The 22,880-nt window shown below is 53.2% G+C and overlaps 5 protein-coding genes across 5 annotated transcripts; 2 read left to right on the top strand and 3 right to left on the bottom strand.

Moving 5' to 3' along the window:
• Nucleotides 1-683: 683 nt before the first annotated feature.
• On the top strand, nt 684-5,191 carry BBA_00911 (uncharacterized protein; the record flags this gene model as incomplete). The annotated part of the gene is made up of 2 exons (XM_008596008.1): nt 684-1,064; nt 1,127-5,191. The coding sequence occupies 2 exons, from the start codon at nt 684-686 to the stop codon at nt 5,189-5,191; spliced, it is 4,446 nt and encodes a 1,481-aa protein (XP_008594230.1).
• Nucleotides 5,192-6,693: 1,502 nt separating this feature from the next.
• Nucleotides 6,694-7,577, top strand: BBA_00910 (uncharacterized protein; the record flags this gene model as incomplete). Its single annotated transcript, XM_008596007.1, has 2 exons — nt 6,694-7,254; nt 7,329-7,577. 2 exons carry the CDS (start codon nt 6,694-6,696, stop codon nt 7,575-7,577), a joined length of 810 nt encoding a protein of 269 aa, XP_008594229.1.
• Nucleotides 7,578-8,201: 624 nt separating this feature from the next.
• Nucleotides 8,202-9,762, bottom strand: BBA_00909 (aminopeptidase I zinc metalloprotease; the record flags this gene model as incomplete). Its single annotated transcript, XM_008596006.1, has 2 exons — nt 8,202-9,628; nt 9,705-9,762. 2 exons carry the CDS (start codon nt 9,760-9,762, stop codon nt 8,202-8,204), a joined length of 1,485 nt encoding a protein of 494 aa, XP_008594228.1.
• Nucleotides 9,763-10,475: 713 nt separating this feature from the next.
• On the bottom strand, nt 10,476-11,506 carry BBA_00908 (RTA1 like protein; the record flags this gene model as incomplete). Its single annotated transcript, XM_008596005.1, has 2 exons — nt 10,476-11,131; nt 11,206-11,506. The coding sequence occupies 2 exons, from the start codon at nt 11,504-11,506 to the stop codon at nt 10,476-10,478; spliced, it is 957 nt and encodes a 318-aa protein (XP_008594227.1).
• A 4,340-nt stretch (nt 11,507-15,846) lies between these two features.
• On the bottom strand, nt 15,847-16,866 carry BBA_00907 (GPI anchored serine-rich protein; the record flags this gene model as incomplete). The annotated part of the gene is made up of 2 exons (XM_008596004.1): nt 15,847-15,961; nt 16,013-16,866. The coding sequence occupies 2 exons, from the start codon at nt 16,864-16,866 to the stop codon at nt 15,847-15,849; spliced, it is 969 nt and encodes a 322-aa protein (XP_008594226.1).
• Between the last annotated feature and the right edge of the window lie 6,014 nt (nt 16,867-22,880).

Raw genomic sequence — 22,880 nt, 5'->3', positions numbered from 1 at the left:
CCTCCTCTTCTTCTTCCTCTTCATCCTGCGCTCGCCATCGTCTCGCGCCGCGCACTCTCAATTTCTCAATTCCCGTGCCTCATCTTGCCTGGTCCCCTGGCCTGTCCACCTTTGTACTGCTTAAGCCACGCCGCCTCGACCGCCCTGTCTTTCGCCCACGATACCGCACACTCTCGCCGCGCACACGCGCTCCCATCCCCCCTTGTGCACCGCACCCACGTCTTGGCCCCCGGAATCTCGTCTCGCTTCGCCGCCTACTCACATCTTCCTCGCCCTGTCCTCTACACTTGGCTCGAAAACGCGCCTCGCGCTCCGATATTTCAATCTTCATGGTCCCTCATCTCTGTCGCTAAATTCGACGCCACCATCATCACCGCGACGCTTGGCTTGGAGGCGTTTCAAACTCAAATCTCCAATCAGCGAGCCACGAAGTTCGGATTTTCTCCCTGGCAAGACTCCGTCCTACTTTGCCTTCTACCTCCAACCTCGACCCGATTTGAACTTGCCTTCAATATTCTACGTACTTGCCAGTTGCCCTCACCTGTCGTGTCCAACACGCTCTCCTAACCAGCCTCTACGCAACTCGCTCTTTTCAGCCTTCACTCCAGCTCAAGTCGAAAAGCTTGCTCCTCTCCCGCTTAGAGGTTTTTTCCAAATCATTCTTCGCGGCCATGGCCGCCAACATGCAGCACATGGCTGGCGCTGGCCATATGATGTCTCAGCAACAACAGCAGATGCACATGCAGCAAGCTCGCGCCAATGCCAACCAATACGGGCAAACCATCCTCGCACGCCTTACGAACTCTCGCGTCCCTCCTCAGGACTGGCACGCTACTGTTCCGATGAATGACCGTGTTGGCAGGACACTAGAACTGTTAGTCGCCTACATGGCTGCTCATCAACTCACACCCTCGCAGCCTACGCTCTCCAACAACTCTTTCCAACAAACTAACTCTCTCACTAGTTTCTCCAACGTCACTCTCGGTTCCAACCTCGAGCCAACACGCGCTTTAGACATGTCGATCAATTTCGAACTGAGTGCATTCGAGAAGTGCACATCCAAGGTAAATCACCCTCCCCCTCTTCCATCGCTCTGTCAATCACCCCTGCTGATCTTAATTCGCAGGAACTTTACTTCAGCTATCTCAAAAACAAGATTGCCGAATTCTTCAAGAGGCGGCAAGCCAACGGTGGCAACCTGCAAAACGGCCTAAACGCTAGTGCCCAGGCACAGGCCTCACTTGGTATGCAGCAGCAGATGGGTCGCGGCTTTGGCCCTCAGCAGGGCTTCGGCGGCATGAACCAACCCATGCAGGGGCAGCAGATGCCCAACCAGCAGCAGATGCTTCAGATCCAACAGCAACAGCAACAACGACAACAACAGATGGCTGCCAGCATGGCCATGGCCAACCAAGCAGGCCGCGGCACCGCTGGTCCAAATCCTCAACTTGCCATGGGCCCTGGTGCCCCTGCTCAACGTTCCCAGGGCATTGCCAACGAGATCAACCGCCTCCTGCCAGCTGATCGCGAAAGGGTCAACGAGATCGCCCTGGTCATGTTCGGCCAGGCTCCCGAGCACGTCAAGCAACAGTTTCGCACCCAAATTCGCTCCAAGATGACGCCCGCGCAAAATGCCGAATACGTTGCCAGCGGACGCGACCCCTGCATGATCATATTTCAGCAGCATGCTTTCCAGTATCTCGTCAAACAAGCCGCTGCCAACAGAGCCAAGGCTGCTGGCAACATGAACCCTCAGCAGGCCGCCATGATGCAACAGCAGAACAGCCAACAGCGCGCTAATAACATGATGCCCAATGGTGCACCCGCCTCTCATGACTTTTCTCAGTTCGGGCCCAGCATGGAGAGCATCAAGGACCAGCAGATGAGCGGCCTCATTGCTCAACAAGCCGGCCAGATGGTCGTTCCTGCTAGCGGCGCCGCAAGAAATCCGACGCCTCAGCCTGGTAATCAAGGCATGATCAACCAGGGCCAGAACCAGACGCCGCGTCAAGGCCAGCAGCCAGGTCAGCAACAGCAGCAGCAGCAGCAGCAGCAGCAGCAGCAGCAGCAGCAGATAAAGTTGAACCAGGCCTCGCAGCAAGCGCAAGCGCAAGCGGCCCAGATGAAGCAGATGCACAGCCAGCAGGGTGGCCCAATGGATCCAAATCAAAGTCCCGCCATGAACCCTACCGCTAATCGTGGACCCAATGGTGTGAATCCTATGGGAACTCCGGGCATTCAGCACGGCAACATGCCCTTTGGTAACCAGCTGCCGCTTGCTCAGAGGTTCCATGCAAACCCACAACTGCAGGCTACTGTTCTCTCCATGGCTGCTAGCATGAACCCCGACCAGCAACATCATCTCAGCCAGCTCAACGATGAAAAGGTCATGGACCTGGTACGCAGATGGCTTGCCCAAAATCGTCAGCGCGCCACCGCCGCTCAAATCAACGCAACTCAGCTGCAACAGCAAAATCAAGTGAATCAGAATCCGGCCGGCGCAGTTCTCCAAGGAGCCATGCAACCTCAACAGCAGCCCAACGCTACCGGTCCAAATGGCGGCTCTTCACAGGGACAAGGGGTCATGAATCTTGTCACTCCGCAAATGCAGCACGTCATGGACAGCCTGGATCTCCCTCCCCCGGTTCGTCAAACGATTCCCAACCTGCCGACAGAGGCCAAGAAATGGCGCGATCTCAAGATGTGGATGAGCCAGGGTAATCAGATCCCGCAACACGCCAAAGGGACCCTTGCTGCCTTGCAGAAAAGCCAGTTTCAGTCGTGGTGGACTCAGCGCAACCAGTTGATCCAGGCCCAGCAGCAAAGACAGCTGCAACAGCAGCAGCAGGGACAACAACAACAACAGCAGCAGCAGCAGCAGCTGGGTCAGCCACAATCCCTCCAGCAGGGCCAGCAGCTCCCTCACATGGTTCAGCAACCACCACAGGGCCAGCAGCCGCATGGCCAGCAGCAACAGCAGCAGCAGGCTCGTATGTTGGCTGGCGGCATGAATCCGGCCAGCATGCCCCCCAACATAGCAAGCATACCTGTGCCTGCGCACGTTATGCAAATAACACCGCAGGATATTGTACAGGTCCGAAACCAGCGACCTGATCTGGTCAGCGCAACTGACGAGCAGGTTCGTGTTATTGCCATGGGACTAAAGCGCAACAATTGGCAGATGCAAGTAGCGAATCGTATGCGGGCACAGGCTAGCCACAGTCTTGGACCTCTAAATCCCATGGGTGGACCAGCCGCTGCACAGATGGGCCAGCAGCACAATCAAACCCCCCAACAACACGAGGCAAACCGTCAGCAGCCTCAGCCGCCTCAGCCGCCTCAACAGCAAGGAGGTACAATGCCTGGTGCTTCTGTCCCGGCTCAAGCCGCCGTGGCCGTCAAGCAGCAGTCAACGCCTCAACAGCCCGCCAAGAACCTCAAGCGACCTAGCGCTGACGATGCCGCTGGTGCTGATAACGTTGCTGATGCTGGCAGCGCTGGCGGTGCCAGACCCAACAACTCTACTGGCCCCAAGAAATTACCACCTCAATTGTCGGCGCAGCAAATCGCCAGCATGACGCCAGAGCAAAGAGCCAAGTACGAGGCGTTCCTGAGACAGCAAGTGGCCAACAGAGAGGGGGGAGCTGCTGCCCTCATGCAACCAACAGCTGAGTCGATCAGTCGACTCAAGACCATTGGCCAAGAAGCCGCACGCCAGCTTATGCAGGAACCTATGGCCGACATTCCTATGAGCCCTCAAGAGCTCGAGGAGACTGGTGCGAAACTGAAGCGCATCGTCATCGACATGGGCAAGGTGGGACGTGGTCTGACCAGATGGTTTGCCCTTACCGGAGATGAACCACGCGCGAGCATGTTTTTCAAGTTTCGGCAACGCCTCATTAAGCAATTTGTGGATGGTGACAACATGAAGATTCTGCGCGACTCTTTCAGCATGCGATCTTCAGACTTGGAGCAGGCCAGAGCCATGCTGGAAAGCATGGTCCGAGATATTCAGGTCGCCAGCAAGGGTGGGTTCATGAGGGCGCAGAATAGTCAGGCGCAAGGCGGCCAAGCTGCTCAACAGGCATCGCAGGGCAATGCCGAGCAAACATCGTCGACCGCGGCGGCAGTGGTGGCACCTCTGAATGCCAGCAACCTGGAAAAGAACTCGCAGGCGCTCAATCGGCAAAAGAGCAAGTCAGCGAACCAACCCCCTCCCGCACCGACGGTGGCTCAGGCACCCGGGTTCCCAACAAACGCCTCGTCGCCGCATGGTAATCCAAGCTATATGAGCAAGGCCAAGGATATGAACCTACAGATACCGCCGCGCAAGAAGCAAAAGGTGGCGCAGCAGCCCGGGCAAGGCGTCAACACACCATCGCCACGAGTCAGCAAGACGGCGTCGCCCGAGGTGAAGCGAGCACCGGAGCCTGTACCCAGGCCGGTGTTCCTGTGCAAGGAAGCGGACTGTGATCTGCCGTCTGTTGGTTTCCCTACGGAACAGGCCCTGAAGCAGCATGTGGAGGAGGATCACGTCAAGCCGAGGCAAGACCCGGTCAAGTTTGTGCAGGAAAACTTGGCGCTAGCTCTCGGACTGGAGATGGACGGGACGGTGAAGAAGGGCGCTGGAGAGGCGGCACAACCCATGACGCAGTCGGGTTCGAAGCAGGGACAAGATGTGGCGATGAAGAGATCTGGCAGTGCGCTGAGCCGAGTACAGCCTGTCGGCGGCAGAGGCGAAAACGGAACGCCGAAGACGACGGCAGCGGAAGCGACGACACCGGGACCGGTAGATCCTTGGGCGACGGCGACGATTGACCCACAGGCGCTGCTGAGCAATCTGGGGTTTGAAAACGGACTGCCAACGGTGATGAATGAGTTCCTGCTGTACCGGTCGCTTACGCCCAACGACACACCCGAGTCGAGCAAGGACAGCGGAGCGAGCGAGCCCAACAGCGACATTTCCGAAGGTGCGGCGCTGGAGATTGACATGAACTGGCAAAACATTGACACGGATGTACTTCTCAACATGAACAATACCAGCCTGGACGCGTCGGGAAGTACGCTGGATCCATCGCTTCTCCTTGACCCTCTGGCGGGGCCACCTCCAGACTGGGACGATATGACTGTCGACTTCAACAAGCCGTTTCAGTTTGACACGAGCCATTATTCGTTTGATACGTCGTCATGAGAGCTGCGCACATGTCCATTTGCTGCGAAACTGACGGACCATGACTTGCTCATGTTGTTTGAAATTTTCTTCATTTCATTTCTTCGTTTACCGCTTTTCACTCAGTTGTTTTTGGGATCCAAGCCATGACGACATGGCACGGTTGGATGGTTAATACAAAAAAGAGGGGAACATGGTAGGCAGCGACAAGCGAACTCTGTATTTTTTTCTTTTTGAACGGTTTGGTTTTGTTTGGTCCTTTTTTCTTGCTGTTTCTTGTCAAGTTGTCCACTTGAAGTCTTAGGATATATACCCGGTTTCTTTTTTTCCTTTTATGACGCCATGCAACGTCGGGCGATGGGCAACGATTGGGATAGAGCTACAAAATAGGGGTCTGGCAAGGTGACGACGAGACGTTGCAATGCAATCGTCAGCGGTGTAATTACAAGCGTTTTTAATTTTTTTGTTCCTATATCTGTGTATTCTGTTGGCTAGGGCTCTATTTCGAAAGTGGAGTAGTACCAAGGAAATTGCGATTTATTGTTTTGTCGAGATGTCAAAGTGAGAGAAAGTTTGTGACTGTCATGGTATTGGGTAGTTGTATGCGTAAACATAAGCATGTGAATAGCCTCAGGAAGGAGTCGAGGGTGGTGGCTGATGAGCAGCAGGCCGTTAAGCCTTAACTACCTAGGTAGTTAGCCGGCGGGCGCTAGGCTGAATTAGGACTGTCTGGCGGCTCTGGGTCCCTGAAGACGTGAAGAGACACGAACGCGACGGGAAGCTCCACATTGCATTTTCCTTGTCTTTTTTGTTCTTGAGGCGTTGCGATAAATACAAGGGGAAATTGACTCTAGATTCAGGAGTTTTTGAAGGGGAAAAGTTTATCTGGTCGAGTAAAACGCCATCTAACGGGGGGTCTCAAGGTTGATTGTATTGATTGTATTGATGAACAACACGCTACTATAATTGCGGTAACGAGCATTGTATACGGTAGTCGCGCTGGTGAAAGATCTGTGTGCATTATTTAGAAATTTATGTATGTATGTCTGTCTATACATGCAGCGGGACCCAGACGCACGCAAAAAAAGTGTGGGGTGAGAGCTCCTCTTCCTCCGACCCGACTCCAGCTTGGCTCCCGAGCCACGCCTACCTAGTTATCACATCCCCGTACTCGGACCTGGTCACGTCACGTCCATCAACCAACCATTCGCGTTCTGCTCCTCCTCCTTCTTCTTCTTCATTCTCACTCTTCTGCAGTATACCCAGCATCATCTTGCATTCCATCAACGCGTGCATCAGACTGGCAGCATCAGAAGCGTTTGCTTAGTTATACCTTGTTTCCATCTTCCGTTGGCAAGCTGCTTGGGTCAAAGCCCACGAGATCCATTTCGTCTCGTTCCTTTCCTTTGCACGCCGTGCTTTTTTTTTTTTCCTTTTGGACATTCAATACGTGGTTGAGCAAACAATTCCAACGTTTTCATTGTTGACGACATATTCTTCTCTTGCTGAAAAAAGGAATCAACATGAACAACGCCTCGCCGATAAAGAAACGCGCCGCGCTCGCCCCCCTCGACGCGAACGCGATGACCACGACACCGACGTCTACGAGCAAACACGCCCCTCTTCCCGGCAGCCTCAAAACAGCAGCCGCATCGTCGGCGGCGAATACCGCGCGGCGGTCACTTGGCTTGCTGTCCTCGGCGCCCGTGCTCGCGCCGCCCGTTGCCGCACGCCACGGCGGCGTTCCGTCAGTGGGGATGAAGCGTTCCGGGATGGTGCTGCACGACGATGACGACGACAAAGACAGCAAACGTGGCCAGGAAAAGGCGGCCAAGAAGAGCAAGATAGATCATGAGGAGCCGGTAGCAGCAGCCGCAGAGGTGGCGTTGGTATCGTCGACGCAGAGCTCAACAACGACGGCAAGGAGTAGAACGCATAGCCCAGACGTGAGCTCCGTCTTTGATACGTCGGCCGCAGAGGACGCTACGTGGCTGACGGCGGCAACGGAGCCAGACGTGGCTGCACAAACGCCGCCGATGGTGGTGGCGCGGCCAGGGGCTCTGACGCGGGAGCAGGCACGCGAGGTGAGTTTAGAGATGTGCTTTGTCAATGAGTCGGAAGAAGAACACAAAGAAGCAGGACTGACACGATATAATAGAAGGTCGAGATTCTACGGCTACGCCTCGGGCTCGCGAGCTACAAGCTCCGCACGGGACAGGTCTCGGTGCCGCTCGCTGACCTCCAGGCACGTCCCCTGCCCGCCGCCGCGGGGATAATGGCGTCAACGGCGGAAAATACGCCAGACAGCTCGCAGGATGTGGCGGCGACGCGGCAAGACAACAATGACGAGAAAGAGGATGTGATTGCAGAGACGCCGCCCGCTGTGGAACCATTGCCATCAACGTGAGTTGTTGGCGCACAATCGCGAGACATTTTTGGACGCCATTTGTTTCATTTCTTGAGTTTTGAGTTTTGGTTCGGCGCATTATTCTTTGGGGGCAATTGGGAGAACGAGGGTGACATCATATTGCTTTATTGTTTTCTTGTTTTGGTATCGGAGTAGACCACTCTTGCGTCGTCCTGGCTTGGTTCAGTTCGGGGCCGCACATGAGGACTGGGTGCACGAACGACTCTCGCATCCTTGGCGTTTGCGGTCACATTGGGTTTACAAAGTGAAGAAGAAAGCCTACATTTCTGGGGAGGGGGGTATCTGACTCTTTTCTCTGCTACATTTGTTGTAATCATATTTGTTTACTTTTCTGGCGTATTGGCGACACGTGGGTCTTGTTATACGGAGGAAATCAAAAGAGAAGACGTCATGAAATACAAGATAGTTACAGTTGGCAAGCAAAACCATTTAGCGGGAGGATTTACCTTTGGTTGAGCTTGTTTCATGATTCATGATATTCAAACGCCTATACTATCCTAGCTTCGACGCCCTGCAACATTCGCATCTCGCTCATGCGCCGATTCACACCGCAAAAACTCCCCAATCGCCGGACAAAAAAAACACATTTCAAGAATCGATGGCTCAATCAATCAAGATCTTGGGCTCGATGACGCTGTACGAGGAATAAAACTTGTCAAACAGCTTGATGGCAAAGGCAATATCAGCAGTACCGCCAGTCTCGCGGATGCTATGCATGCTGAGCTGCGCGTTGCCCACGTCAATGGTGCGCACGCCCAGCAGCGCAGCGAGCCCGGGGCCAATGGTGCTGCCGCAGAGCGAGTCGTTGCGGACGACAAAGAGCTGGAGAGGCACGCCGGCGGCGCGGGCGCACTCCTGCAGGAGCGCGATGCCGGGCGAGTTGGTGGCGTACTTTTGACTGGCGTTGACCTTGATGACGGTGCCCTTGTTCATGGCCGGCTGGTGCGCCGCCTCGTACTTGCCAACGTAGTTGGGATGCACGGCGTGCGCCATGTCGGCCGAGACGAGAAACGACCGCGCGAGCGTCTGCTCAAAGGCCGTTGACTCTTCGCTGTCGGCTGCGACATGCTCGTAGCTCTTGTCCGAGCCGGTATCGCGGGATGTGCTGCCGGGCAGCACGGCGAGGCGGCGCAAAACTGCGGGCAGCATGTTGGAGTGGGCGCCCTGGGCCGACTTGGAGCCAATCTCCTCGTGGTCGAAGCAGACGGCCATGCGGATGGTGTTGTCGTTGTGGAGCGCGTCCTTGGCATTTACAGAGGAGATGAGACCCTCGATCGAGCAGTAAGTCATTTCGAGGTTGTCGAGACGGGGCGCAAAGATGAACTCGTTGTTGAGACCGCCAATGCAGGCGTCCTGGGTGTCGTAGAGCATCATCTCAAAATCGACAATGGCGTCGACAGAGACGCCAGCCTCGTTGGCAATGACGTTGAGGACGGCGGGGTGGTGGCGGTCGGTCATCTCGGCAAGAGGCTCAAAGTCCTCATCACCATCCTCATCGGTGGGGCGGCGGCCGGCGTTGGGGGGTGGCTTGCCGAGCTGCTGCTCGGCGAGGGCAGTGATGGGCAACATCTCGGTCTCGAGGTTCGGGTCAAAGTTGCTCTGGCGGTGCAGGTGGATGGCGAGCGTGGGGATGCGGACGAGCGGCCGTTCAATCTTGACGAGCTTGGGCACAATGGAACCGCCCTCGCGGACGAGGAGGCGGCCGGCCAAGCTCAGATCGCGGTCAAACCACGAGGTCCAGATGCCGCCGCCGTACTTTTCCACGGCAATCTGATCGTAGCCGACCTGCGACTTCTTGGACACGGGCTTGAGCCGCAGACAGCACGAGTCGGTGTGGGCGCCGACGACGGAGACGGGGTTGCCCGCGCGCCACTTGTGGCCGACGGCAAAGGCGGCAATCGAGGAACCATTGCGGGTGACGTAGTATTTGCCGCCGGGGCGGACGGACGAGGCCCAGGAGTCGCGCTCGTGAATTTGCTGGAAGCCAGCCTTTTCGAAAATCTTGACGGCGGTAGCGACGGCATGGTACGCTGCGGAGGTAAGAGGTCAGCTGAGCCACGTTTGCGGCAAAGGGGGTTGTCGGCGCACGACGAGGGGACTACACACGCGTCGGCGAGGCATTGACAAAGTCGATAAAATCGAGGGCGGCCTGGGGAGGAGCCATGGTCGAGGCCGAAGCGGAGAAGGCAAGGGAGATCCGGAAAGTCGGTCTGTAATGGTGATGATGGTGGTGGCTGTGGTGGCGGAGGGTCGGCAACGGCGATGAGATGGAAGAGAGGCGGGCAAGGCGCAAATGGTTCATACAGGCCGGTAGAGCTTAAGAGATGCCAACGACGAAGCGACCTTGAGAGAAACGTGACAGAGGATATGAAGGGAGAGATCAGATAATCAGCGGATGTGTCACGGAAAAAAAAAAAAAGCAAAGAAAAGATCCAGCATCAGCATCAGCATGTCGGCCGGCACAGGAGCCCCACAGTGCGGGGCCGCCATGGCCCAGTCTGGCAGGTGGCGGGAAATGGTACCCGGCCGGCCGCGTCGACCGTTGGGGCCCGATCCGAAGTATATATAGACTGTTGAAAGAAAGAGTCAACGTATTGGTTTCGCAGTGTGCAAGTCATTATGTCTGTCTGATCAGATCAGATTAATGCTGTGAAAAGTAGAAATTGGCAGGGAAGATGTTGCAATGTGTATATTCACTTCGAACTATGACAGTGACCATATTTGTATCCAAGTTTTAAAATTTGAAAATCCTTTTTCTTTAGAAGAATTGTAATGATATCATGGCGTATAACAAATCTAAGTCCATCTAAATCTTCAACAAAGGAAAATGCATCTAGTCCAAAAATCGAATGATAAACGCCCGCCTTTTCCCATCTTTTAGACGCGCTCTTTCCCGGAACGGCCTGCACCATCATAACCTCCCATCGCCATAGCGCCATCGTCGCTGTCCGAGTGGCCGGGCTTCTTGCGCGTCGCGTCGCCATTTTCAGCGGTTGACTTGTCAAACACCAGGCCCGGGTTGCCAAACATGAGCGCGATGCTCGCAATCACAACCATGACGCCCTCGAGCACGATGAACAGCACCTCTTCGCGGAACAGCTCGCCCGTGTAGCCATCCTTGAGCTCCGCGACACGAAACGAGCAGCGGGTAAGGATAAAGACGCACGCGGCCACCAGGCCGGCAAAAAAGGCGACGCTCCGCCAGGCTGTGAGCTCGGCGCGCGCGCGGCCCGAGCGCGCCAGCCGCACCATGTAGTCGAAATAGGCGGCCATGAAGATGACAATGACGACGACTTGTAGAATGAGACCGGCCATGGAAATGTCGACGCCGGTGCGCTTGCCGTCGCGCTCGGTTGTGGACAGGGCGCCGCCGATGGCTTGCAGGATGAGGCAGACAACGTCAAAGGGGATAAAGACCCAGTAAAAGAGCTGCGGCTTGAAGCGCGAGAGTTGAGGCGCAAAGTATAATATCGTCTTGGAGAGGGTGACGTAGATGGACGCGGTGAAGAAGACGGGCGCAATCGTGAGGCAGACTTGTCGAAGGGGGAGAGAGAGACGGGGTTAGCCAGGCGTTCAAACAGACGAGGAGAGAGTCAATCAACGAAACTTATTTGAATCATGAAGCCGTAATATGAAAATGGATTGTGCCACATCATTATGCGGCCCACGTAGCCCAGAATCTCCGTGACGCAGCCCAGCAGCATGCCCGCGGCAAAGCCCCAGCTGCGCCAGCGCACGCCCAGATATGCGTGCACGGCGCCAACGGCCGCAAAGAGAACCAGGAATACAACGTTGGCGGCCAGCGACGGCCGGTAGCCAAGCATAGACCACTCGACCGGGCAGTTGTTGAGGCTGCAGGGCGAGTTGGGCCCAAAAATGTCTTGTACGCGGCCGTTGGAGGATGACATGATTGCGAAACTTTTTTTCCGTAGTGGTCGTCCGTCGTTGCGAATTTTTTTGAGCGTCAGTTCGGGAAAAGGACTCTATGGTTCTTTTTTTTCTTTTTCCCTATGGTCATGGTTTCATGTTGGTTAGAGAAATTTTGGACCAAGAGGCCGTTGACGTGGGAACTCGGAACGGCCGGTACTTGAGAACGAGGGCCGGCTCCGGGCAGCGGAGGGACTAATCTGACAGATGACGGAGCGAATATACACCCGAGCGCCAAGGTTTGAATTTTTTTTTTTTTTTTTGGAGCTTGTTGGTGGATAGTAAAATAGCTTTGCTCCGTCACGAGAGGGCACAAAAGATATATACTTATTTTCACAACGTAAAGACGCTGCAGTCATCCTTCACCACCAATGTAGAATTACTCTACTGCTTCGGACTCTGATGATGTATCGGTCTCGGCTGCAAGCCCGAAACTGACGAATCCTTTCATGGCATATATATTGGTAAAGTATCTCGTTATCCTAGGAATCCGTCACCCTTTAGCGCATAGAATCAGGTTGTTGTTTTTTTTTTTTTTTTTAAGCTCGCGCCGCCCTGCTGCGTCCCAAACCAACGGTTCGCGAGCCTCGTTTTTGTCACCACTTTAACTTAGTTGCTCTGCAAGAAGAGCAGGGACCGGACTTAAAAAAAGTCAGCATGCTCCACCAACCCATATTTTCATGGCTGAGAGTGCTTCATCAAGCAACAGAACTGTAAATCAGCTCAGGCGGGCTGGTCGGTTTCTGAGAAGAGTAAGTCCCATGTAGGGCTTGGGGCCACGTTTTTGCGTCGAATCAGATCGCCTGCCAATTGAGGCCACCCTCAGCTGAGGCTGCAGGGTCTAATAATGCGAACTAGAGGTGTAGCAATGAGCATGAGGCTCTGCGGCGATGCAGGATGTTAAAGTGTAAAGGATATGTTATATATAGCACGGCCCCGCTGCCTCGATGACGACAGCGGACCCGGAGGAATTCTGCAGCCCGGTATGCCCGGTAACTTTGCAGCCAGATGCACATTTGGTCCATTTACAAAAAGTTGGTCGTCTATTTCTTTCACTTCTATACCAAGTTGTTGTTTTTTTCTTTTCTTCTCGAAAAGTAATTGATCAAAGGGTCGTCGGAATGGAACAGTGTCTGACTTGCTCAAACGACAACGGATGACGTTTGATCTTGACAAGGCGGCAAGGCCCCACAGGACGGCCAGCGCTGTCAGCCAAGTCCGAGCCCGAGTCCGAACTTGGCGCGCCGGCATGACGTTGCACCAGCTGCCAGCCGACTACGGACCTGGTAGGCCTGCGGCGAAGACATTTCCATCTTTCGACTTTTCTTCAGCCTTGTGTATACCACGGGTCTTGCTCCCGCAATCTTTGCATTCGAGACCAGCCGCCAGAATCGGAGTTATACCAGACGAGGCCTGCGCGCATGCAGCGCTGCCGTACACTAGGATTGAATCGTCGTATCGGCATGCCTTTGTTTATACCAAACTCTTCACTATCCTAAATACAGGGTTTCGTCAATGTTTGATCAGACAACATATTGTCGAGTAGCACGGGTCGAATGCGTGACCAGAGCAGTCAGGATCGAGATTGCTGAAGGCAATGGTAGGCTGCTTGTGTGACCGTGACAACACCACTACGGGGAGTGAGATACCAATTGACCTTTGCCTCTATTGGCAGATTATTCATCTCGCAAACTCGGCGGTTTGGAAACTGCTACATGGCTCATGATCGCCTCGAATGACTGTCATTTGCTGCCAGAAAACGCTTGGGAACTTTCAGTTCTGTGTTTGTAGCAGCGCGAGGCATCAACTCACGATACGCTGAAGACTTGGAATCCAGCATGTCGACATTGTGCTTCAGATAGATCACGATGGACCAATGGATACAACCATCTCTGTGGCTTTCGTCTTCACGTCTGCCAGGTGCATGGTCAGACGGCAGCCTTTGGTCTCAGGCCCAGATCTTACACCATTCCAACAAGTGAGTACCTCGAGACAATGGAGCGTCATGACATAATTCTTTGTTCCCTTTTTTTTTATCGCTCATCTCCGCGTTCCACTCGAGGACAGACTCGACGAAAACGACTGCGTGGGTATCGGTGAACGCTATCGTCGAGCCGTCTTGAGACGCGGTACGCGCACAATGGCAGTAACTGATACTCGTCTCCTTGATAGCAAGATTCGTTGTCTTTTGCCTCCTCTATCTGAAGAAAACGTATATAAGACCTGGCTCCCTTTTTTTTTTCCTCTCTTTTTTTTTTTTGTGATTTTTTGGTTCCACTCCTCGGCCCTGTTTTGTGCATCGTGACAAATTACAAGAAATAAAAAGCCGCACAACGTACCCCGAGATGATCACAATTATGCGCGTTCAGGCATCAGAAACAAAACAAGGCCAAGAAAAAAAAGGCGGTAAAAACATGTCAATCAGCAAGGAAACAAGAAATTTAGTCTTTGCGTAGCTAAGCTGTTCCCCAGCGTTGGCGCGTTTCAAGATTTGCGGACGGACGGGTAGAGATCTAGATGGGCACGTTGTCGCGCACGCCCGCGTGCGTGGCCCGTTTGTTTCAAAGTCTTTTTGATGGCGCCCGGGAATAGTCGAAGCAAGGGGAGCGAGCGACAAAAGAAAAGTCAATGTTCCAAGTCGTCAATACTGCGAGACAAAATGACGACTGGCTGTTCTTTTGCTGGCACAACTGGCTAAAGTGGACGTGTCTTGGAAATTGTGCGCGTGTGCGTGACATGCACAACGTTGCATTATTTCTTTGGCATCGATTTTTACGCAGTCTGGCAGTGTGCAAATTCGGGCCAAGGCTAGGCAAGCCCGCAGGGAAGCAAGCGACAGCCTCGCTATTTCAATCATTCAACGCTGTTCGTAGAAGCCTCTTCTCTCTCAATACGGAGTACGTGTACACACAACTAAAAGTACAATCGTGATTATTCAGCGGCGCTCGTACTGATAATGTTGGTAATATCAAGGAGGCGGGCGTCATTCCTGGTCCGCAGCGTTGTTTGCCTGGCTGCGCCTTGTTATCTACTTGTCAGCCCCGTCCTCTTCGGTCGATCATAATTTATGCTGCCACCCACACACACAACATGTCATGTTCGGTCTTCTTTTTGTGCAAGCCCCGGGCGCCCTTGAAAGGAAGCTGAACGCGCGTTGACGCCCAAATGGCTTGCTAACTATTGCTGCTGCGCACCAACCAGAAATGGTCATCTCCAGAGAGCGAGAGAGACAGAGGGGGGTGTAGTGGGAGGGGCGTGTGCTAATTTCCCCAGGGATCCGCCGCGCCAAGCCGAAAGGGGACAAGACTCGGGAACCAGGAACAGCATTTTTTTTTTGTTTCGCAAGGCGAACGGACGTCGGCGTTCGGTCGGGCTGCCGGCGAGTCTCACGGCAAAAAAGAAAGCAAGAGAAGCAAGATGTAAACAATGTCTCGCGTCGGTTACAGCCTTGAATAAGCAGTGGGGGGGGACAAGAAAAAGCAAGGAAGAGGAAGAAGAAGAGAAAAAAAAGAAGAAAAAGAAGAAGAAGAAGGAGTGAAAGGAGTAGAAGAAAGTCAAAAAAAGGGCGGAGCATCGCTGGTGGCGGGATCCGATAAAAACATTCTTCTAAGAGCCCAAGTGGACATGATAAGCTTGTTTGCACATCGCATCTGCCTGCCAACCAGGTAAATAGTTACCAGTACTCCGTAGTAACTACCTTAATAATAATAAATCTTTAGCTCACCGAAGCTCGACTCACACAGCAAAGAAATGCACACCCCCCTTGTCGTTGTCAACTTTGGCAGTCTAGGCTCTTTTCCCCCCCCACGCTTCATTTTGTTTCTGCCATTTCGATTATGCAGGTCTGATCAAAATCCCCCCACACTTTGTTACTTTTTTCGCGTTCCTGACTTTTGGAACAATAGGAGTAGTACGGCGAGTCTTTGATAGCCGTTGTTTCCGTCTGGAACAATCTCAGTTGGGACATTTCTATGAGTGTCAATGGCAGCATAATTGCATCACAGTCATGACTGGTGGGCGAAGTGAAGAAGTAAATGTTGAAAAAATTGAATCAAGTAAACATGTAGAGAAAAGGCTCGCTTTCCTCAAAACACCCCTATATAATTAGAAATTAAAATACATTTGTAGCCCAGCGCCAAAATGTAGAATGCACTCAACCCAGCAGCCAAAAAGATGTTTTGCCGTAAATGCTTTGTAGTATTAAAGGAGCCTAGTTAAACCTCTGTACATGTCCAACTGATAGACTCCAGAAATATGCCAGTCGTTAAAAGTACTGTGAAGCCCTTGTTAGGCTTCAACTATGTAAGCCGAAAGAAATTATTTAAGCAAGGACGAAAGCAGCGAGACCGGCAGCAGCGGCAAAGATGGCGGAGCCAGCAAAGCTAGCGGCAGCACCAGTGACGGGAGGCTGGGCAGGGCAGTTGGGACCAGTGCAGCTGGGATACGTTAGAAATGAGTTGAGCATCATGATTTTAGGTAGTACTTACGTCTGGTTGCCACCAGCAGGGGGCTTGGGAGCGCCGGTGCCGGCAGGGTTGCCGGGGTTAGCGCCAGGAGCGCCAGGGTTGGCACCAGGAGCGCCAGGGTTGGCACCAGGAGCGCCGGGGTTGGCACCAGGGCCGCCGGGGTTGGCGCCAGTAGGGATGGCGGGGTTGCCACCGGTAGGGCAGGGAACAGCAATGGTAGAGTACTCAACCGAGGTGAGAACGGTGGTGTAGCTCTTGGTGATGGCGGTGACGGAGTGAGTAGGGCAAGCGGGGGCGGGAGGGCCAACCGACTTGGAGGGCTTCTCAGCACCAGGACCAGCGGGCTTCTCGCCGCCAGGGCCGGCAGGCTTGTCGCCGCCAGGGCCAGCAGGCTTGTCGCCGCCAGGGCCAGCAGGCTTGTCGCCGCCAGGGCCAGCAGGCTTGTCGCCGCCAGGCCCAGAGGGCTTCTCGCCACCAGGGCCTTTAGGCTTCTCACCACCAGGGCCAACGGGGATAGTCGAGTTGTTCCAGTGACCAGGAGTCTGGGTGGCAGGGGCAACGGGGCAGATGGTGGTGGAGACAGAGACGGTCTCGGTGCTGACGACGGTGCTGTGAGCAGGGCAGTCGGTGACGGTAGGAGCACAGCTGGTGATGGTGTGGACCTTGGTGCTGTAGATGGTGCTGGTGGTCAGAGGCACAGTGTTGGTGATGACCGAGGTGGTCTTGGAGCGGGAAGGGCAGTCCGTGACGGTCTCGGGGCACTGAGTGACGGTAACGTGCTGGGTGACAAAGGCGGTGCTGGTGGGCTCAACAGAGACCTCGGTTCCGGCCATGACCGAAGTGGCCAGGATGGCGGTGGCAGCAGCGAAACGCATCTTGATTGAAATGGTTGGGGTGGGTGAATGGAAGGTGGTGAAAGAGTGACGAAAGCGAAAGCTTTGAAAAGTTTTGAAAGAATGGACGACCGAAGTCAAACGAGTCAAAAGCGTACTGCTTGTGGTTGTGAATGGGCTGTTTTGGCTGAAGAAAAAAAAGAAGAAGAGAAGAGGCGATGGAGAGGATGGGAAGCGGTATTAATAGCCAGCTCAGCTGCTCGGGGGTGTGTATCTTGACAATCTTCTTTTTAAGGGGGGGGGGGGCGACTTTGTTCTTCATCGTCTTTGGTAGAGATGTACGGGTGCGGGTGGCAGTCTGTCAGTGTCCCATCGCGTTAGCAAGGCAGGACAATGTGATGAAGGTGATAGACGCACGCCATGAGCTCCATCTGGGAAATTGCACCGCGTCGGGAGGTTGCTGGTCTTTCTGTTTTGCTCCATTGAGAGAGAATGTGGGCGTGAGAAAGCATGGAAGCGTGGAGCTTGTTCGGCATGGACAGACAATTGAACATGGGGCCATGAAAAGGATGGGGCATGGACATGGATGGGGTCATGCAGCGTGGTCAGTGGTGTACTGAGTGTACTGAGTATGTATACGTACGGATTACCGTGTGGGACAATTGGACAGGCGGGGCGCGCTAATCCAGGGGAAAAGAGAAGACCGAGATGCCCAATTGGCAATTGCCCCAAATTCACCCACTGTCTGGCCCACTTTGCACGCGCTCTCAGTGGCACTCACAAGTACCAAGTACTGTTTTTTCCCACTTGCCACTGACTTGCACTTGCGCAGGGAGCATTTAGGGGCTTTGCTGTTATTCAGGGGCAACTCGCAGCGGGCCATGACCTAGAAATGAGGGTCCACAGGCGCTGCACCTCGCTGTAATCAAAGCCTGCAGCGTGCCTGCAGGTATTCAGTATTCACATAATACGGATACCAGAAAGCATTGCCCAGTTGATGCTCTGATCAATCCCTTTTCTAGACGTCGATGCGTCGTCCATGTCCATCCACGAACCATGTCCCTGCTTATCCTGACCCCTTTGGCAAACTATGTCTTGCCCGTAAAAAATGAACCTACTTTTTTTGCCCTTGCCTTGGAAAAATACCTCTAGCGAGTAATGCCACCGTTTGCACGAATAATAAGCGTCGCGCTTCAACCAGTTGTTCAGTTTCTGCTCTTCATCAAGACTATTGCAGCTCCAATAAACTAATTAACTAATTAAGCACTGCCACGGTGCCACTGCAAGTCGCCATTTCCAACCTGCCCATCGCAACTTCATCAATTCGTTAGTTATTAATACTCATCTATTGTTAGAAATCGACCATGTCTATTGGTTTACCTCCAATTGATTGCTTGTGGTTACTTTCTGCCTGCAATCTCGCTACCCCCCAATATGCCATAGTAATTATAGCAGGGACGGGCACTCGATGATTAATTCTATCTAGCATCATAAGCGACGCTGCACTCGATTTATTACCGCCATCTCTGCGCCAATGCCCTCATCAGAATGGTGCTACTTTTAACATGTCAAACGACCAGCATTACTAGCTAGCCACTGTCAAAACATGTGCAAAGGCGATATGCGACTTGGCCAGTCAACAGCATCTATGACGTCCTTTCTTTTGTTTCTGAAAAGTGGAATAAACATGTTCAAGTCGTGAATCCAGTACACCGATTTTTTGTGATTGATATCAAGAATTGGTATTACTAGCCTTGCACGCCTTGTTCAGACGCAGAGCCAATGTCTAAGACTCGTCTCATAGCGTCACTGATGCAGATCAAGACTCGCTTGGGCGCTGTCAGACTTGACAAGCGCTCATCCGCTTCATGTTTGACTCAAGTCTTGCCCATCTATCCAAGATGCCAAGTTCCGGATTATGCCGAGGCGTGTCGCCAGTCCACTTCGACCGCTCTGATTCAAGCCATCACTACTTCGTACATATTTACACCTGACTGCTGCAATCATAAAATAAATGGGCGGCGACATGGAATCCAATAAAGGATTATTGCGACACAGTCGCCCGTTCAGCGCCCCTTAGCTGCCAGCAGCCCTGTAAGCGCTGCGACTTGCCTGTGTCTCGCCCTGTCATGCATGGGAGTGGCTCTCTCGTCTGGCTGTCATCCGCCATGGGCCCAGAGTTCACTGTGGCGGCAGAGGATATTTGCTCATAATGGAATCTCTCATTGGAGATGGCTACAGGGCTTTTATTCACAGACTCACAGTGCTAGTTATCAGGACGTGCTTCGTACGTACAGGCGGACAAGACAAGAAAGGGGGCTCAGATGGAAAAGGAGAACGAATGCCGCACCACAACTGGCTGCTCACATGCCGCTAATGCAGGAACAGATCTTCTGCCCACACAATTGGAAACGACGGCGCGCTTCCTAGCGGCGCAGACTATTACACCTCGTGTGGCGTGCCTTTGTCCTGCGCCAATGGCAATCCGTGGGAGCTTTGCCTCCAGGCGGTAAAGCATGCTTATTTGCGCGCAAAAGTTTCCAGTGAGCCACCTTGTCGACATACTCCGCACATCAGACGGACGCGCTGTCCGATGGATGCCCGGCCGTAGATCGGCGTGGCGAACAAGAGCCAAGGTTCCTGCAGAGTGCTTCTAGCCAAGGAACAGAGCACAGCGGCACTATTTGCAGCAACAGAGACAGACCAATACATGACGTATAAAAGCTCGGTTCATTTCGGGTTTTCCTTTTTTTTTTTTTTTTTTTTCGTGCTCCCGTCTGCCCTTTCAACTGGGAGAAACAACAAATTATCATCCATCCACATCACCGCCATGTTCAGCCTCTCTGCACTCGCTATTTACGAAGACTGATCAACACAGTCCAGTCACCTCGCGATTCAACCCAGATTGCTGCTTGCCCACGGCGCTGGCCCACCCCATCTAAAGAGGCGGTCCAGACCAGCAAGAGAGGAGGGGGCGTGTGATTCTCAACCCCCGGCTGCGCTGGGGGTCATTACTCTGCAGCTTTTACGGATTACTGGCTGATATCACCTAGCCAATGGTAAATGAGCTGGAGGCCAGCACGATTGCACTTTTGCCGCCGCCACACAACAAAAGTCCAGCAGAGCAAGATGCCTTTCTTTGTTCGCTGATCGACTGGTACCAGTACGCATCTACCAGGCTGCGACGGCGTGCAGCAACCATGGCTCAGCTACCTTTTGGCTACACAGACAGTCGCTGCTGGTGAGCATCAATAATTGACGGGGGAAAAAAAACGACGCTGTAGCGTGGTTATTCAAGTAGCCGAGACCAAATTTCGGAACGCCGCTCGAGCCTGTGGTCTCACCCGCCACACTTTTCAATGCCACCAGCGTCTTGCTCATTCGCCGCATTATCAAGCTTTTTCACAGGACGCCAGGCGAGATTAGCTCCATGAAAGAGAAGAATCTCCGAGATTGGTGCCCCAGCTAGCTGCGGGCGTTGCAGAAAGCCCACACCCGCACCGCAGCCCAACGCTGTCAGCGACAACGGTTGGTCGCCAAAGTCGAAGTTCATGGAGAAATACCCCAGTTTGACTATCAATTTGGCTTCTTGCTTCTCTCTTCTTGGTATGTGCAAAGCATGTGATTGTCACTTTGAACCAGGTGTCTATTTGGGAGCTGCGGCATGACAAGCTGGCATACCGCCCGTTCCCCAATCGGATTTCCAAACCATCGAAACCAAATACTTTGGCCTGCAAAGGCTGGTAATTACTCGATCGAGCAACTATTTACAGGCCTGTTAGGCGAGCCGATATCATTTTGCTGGCGCCACAGCGGGAACGCGAACCGCAACACCGATGGAGAGTTCCTTGGAGTCGACATCGTGGTTCCGGGCATTTTGCCTCGTCGGCCCTGCGGTTATACCCATGCCCGGCACCTCCGTTCCTCGCCTTGTTTTTGTTTTTGAACAGGCTTTTTGTATTGTTCTCCTCGCAATCTACAAGTGGGCAGGTTCCACAGGCAAACATGGGTTCAAAGTGGACGGGCAAGGACGGACCGGCGGACGGGGCCCTGCTGGTTTCGAAACACGAGATTTTGTTACTTTGTAATCTGTATTACCAGTCAGTAGTTACTAGTCGACTGCCCCTTTCTATGCTCGAATCAGCTTTCGTTGGCTATTATTGCGGTCAAGCAGGCGCGCCGTGCCGGCGGCCCTGCTCTCCGACAGGTCCATGACCGCTTCTTTCTCAACGCTTCATCGTCAATCCCTCTATTCACCGCGATTTCATGAGTGGCTCGCAGTGCCCCCGCAATAGGATGCGTCGAGTATGTGGAGGGCTTCGGCTCGTACCACCAGCATATCTCATACTCCAAAAGCTCGTCCATTTTCTTCCTCTTGTATTATTTTGTTTGACTGGAATTTGCTGCCTTCGGCTCTCGGCTCCGATAAAGCTTGTTTCCACCCTGTGTCACTTATAGGGGCTTCTGACACAACTTGGCTCCGCTGAGCTTGTATCTCTACCAGGTCTTTTGTGCACTTCCTCCTCGTGGCCAGCTCCTCAATACTCACCATTCCAGTGCGCTTCTTTTCGTCTTCTCAACCACTTTTTAGACTTTTCTCCGCGACATGTGCGATCTTGTTTCCCACTCAAACACATCAGCTATCCAATCAATATCTTCGGCGCGTTGTCGACATGCCCGTAGTTGTTGTACGAACAAACTCCACCCGACACCCGAAGCCTGATGCGCGTTCTTGATGCTTTGCGCTGACTGTCGTCATGTTTCCGTGGCTATTGGTTCTCGAGTCTCCTCTTTTTTTGTTTCTTTTATGACTCGGGCCACTGGGACGCAAGACGAGACGAACTATTCGATGGACCCTCTATTACCACACGTCGCATTCCAGACGTTTCAGCCGTGAGACGCGAGGCTGTATCACTTACACAACGCGGAAACAACAAACGAACAACATGTGGTCTCCATTGTGATATCCGAGACAGGTTCAGCTCAAGCGTAAAGACAAGCTCTCGCCGGGATTACATACTCGCACAGCGCATATGTTGAGCGATGCGGCGATCAGAAGTCGAGCACAAATGCTGGCTGGCTAGCCCCGGAGTTCGAATTATGGTACAATTTAGATACCAGTAAATGTGGCCAGGTATCAGCCTTTTTTTTTTTCAACGTAGCTGCGACGTGATTTTACCACAGACCACGTTACTGCGCTTTCGGGTCGGTCTGTAATACACAATTCTCTCAGCTGCCCGTCGTAGTCATTGATCATTCAGTGTATGTACCTGTAGCTACCGGACTTCGTGGGACAGTATGTATTCGTGAGACTAACGATGTCTCGACATATGTCTTACTCAAGTGACCACTCATGCACACCCGTTCCCGCTATTTCAATATACTGAGCGGTCAAGTCACAGTTGGAAGCCAGAGCCGCGGTTGTATTCGTCAGCGTTTGGTTGTGTACGGAGATAAATCGCGCCTTTTGGTGAGTCATCTCCATTTCTAGGGGGGAAGAAGACCCTTGGTCATCTGCTTGATCTAGGTTGATGATGCTGGTGCGACGGGCTACCCGGTAGCTGATATCCTCTGGCTCGGCGCCATCACTCGCTTCTCTGGTCTTTTTGGTCAGTTTCTTTCTCTATCACCTGTTACTTTGCTCGCGGTTCCTGGAACCCTGAGTGCCGTTGTTATGTGTAGTTGACTGGTATTGTCAACTGATAGGGTTTTGGACTATTACTATTGTCCAACACATATACGGTGCGTTGTAGCACATCATGTTAAAATCCCCACATGATGTAAAGAAAATGGAGAAAAGGGAAAAGAAACTAACTTGACGCTGTAAAAGATGTTCAGAAGCTATAGCCATGCGATTTAACCAGATGTGTCCAGGCGAGAAATCGCTGCAGTGCTGGACAGTGCAATCGATTGGCACACAGTACAAACTTGACTGGCACTCGCCACACCAGGCAGCTTGAGCCACATTAGCGCAGTCACCACCAGCCACAGGCAGCGCTGCAACCTCAACCCCCACACTGGCACGAGACTGGCACCGACTTTTGTGAAATAGACGC

The sequence above is a fragment of the Beauveria bassiana genome (assembly GCF_000280675.1).
Source record: "Beauveria bassiana ARSEF 2860 unplaced genomic scaffold BBA_S00002, whole genome shotgun sequence".
NCBI classification, from domain to species: domain Eukaryota; kingdom Fungi; phylum Ascomycota; class Sordariomycetes; order Hypocreales; family Cordycipitaceae; genus Beauveria; species Beauveria bassiana.
This window is presented reverse-complemented; position numbering and strand designations above follow the sequence as displayed.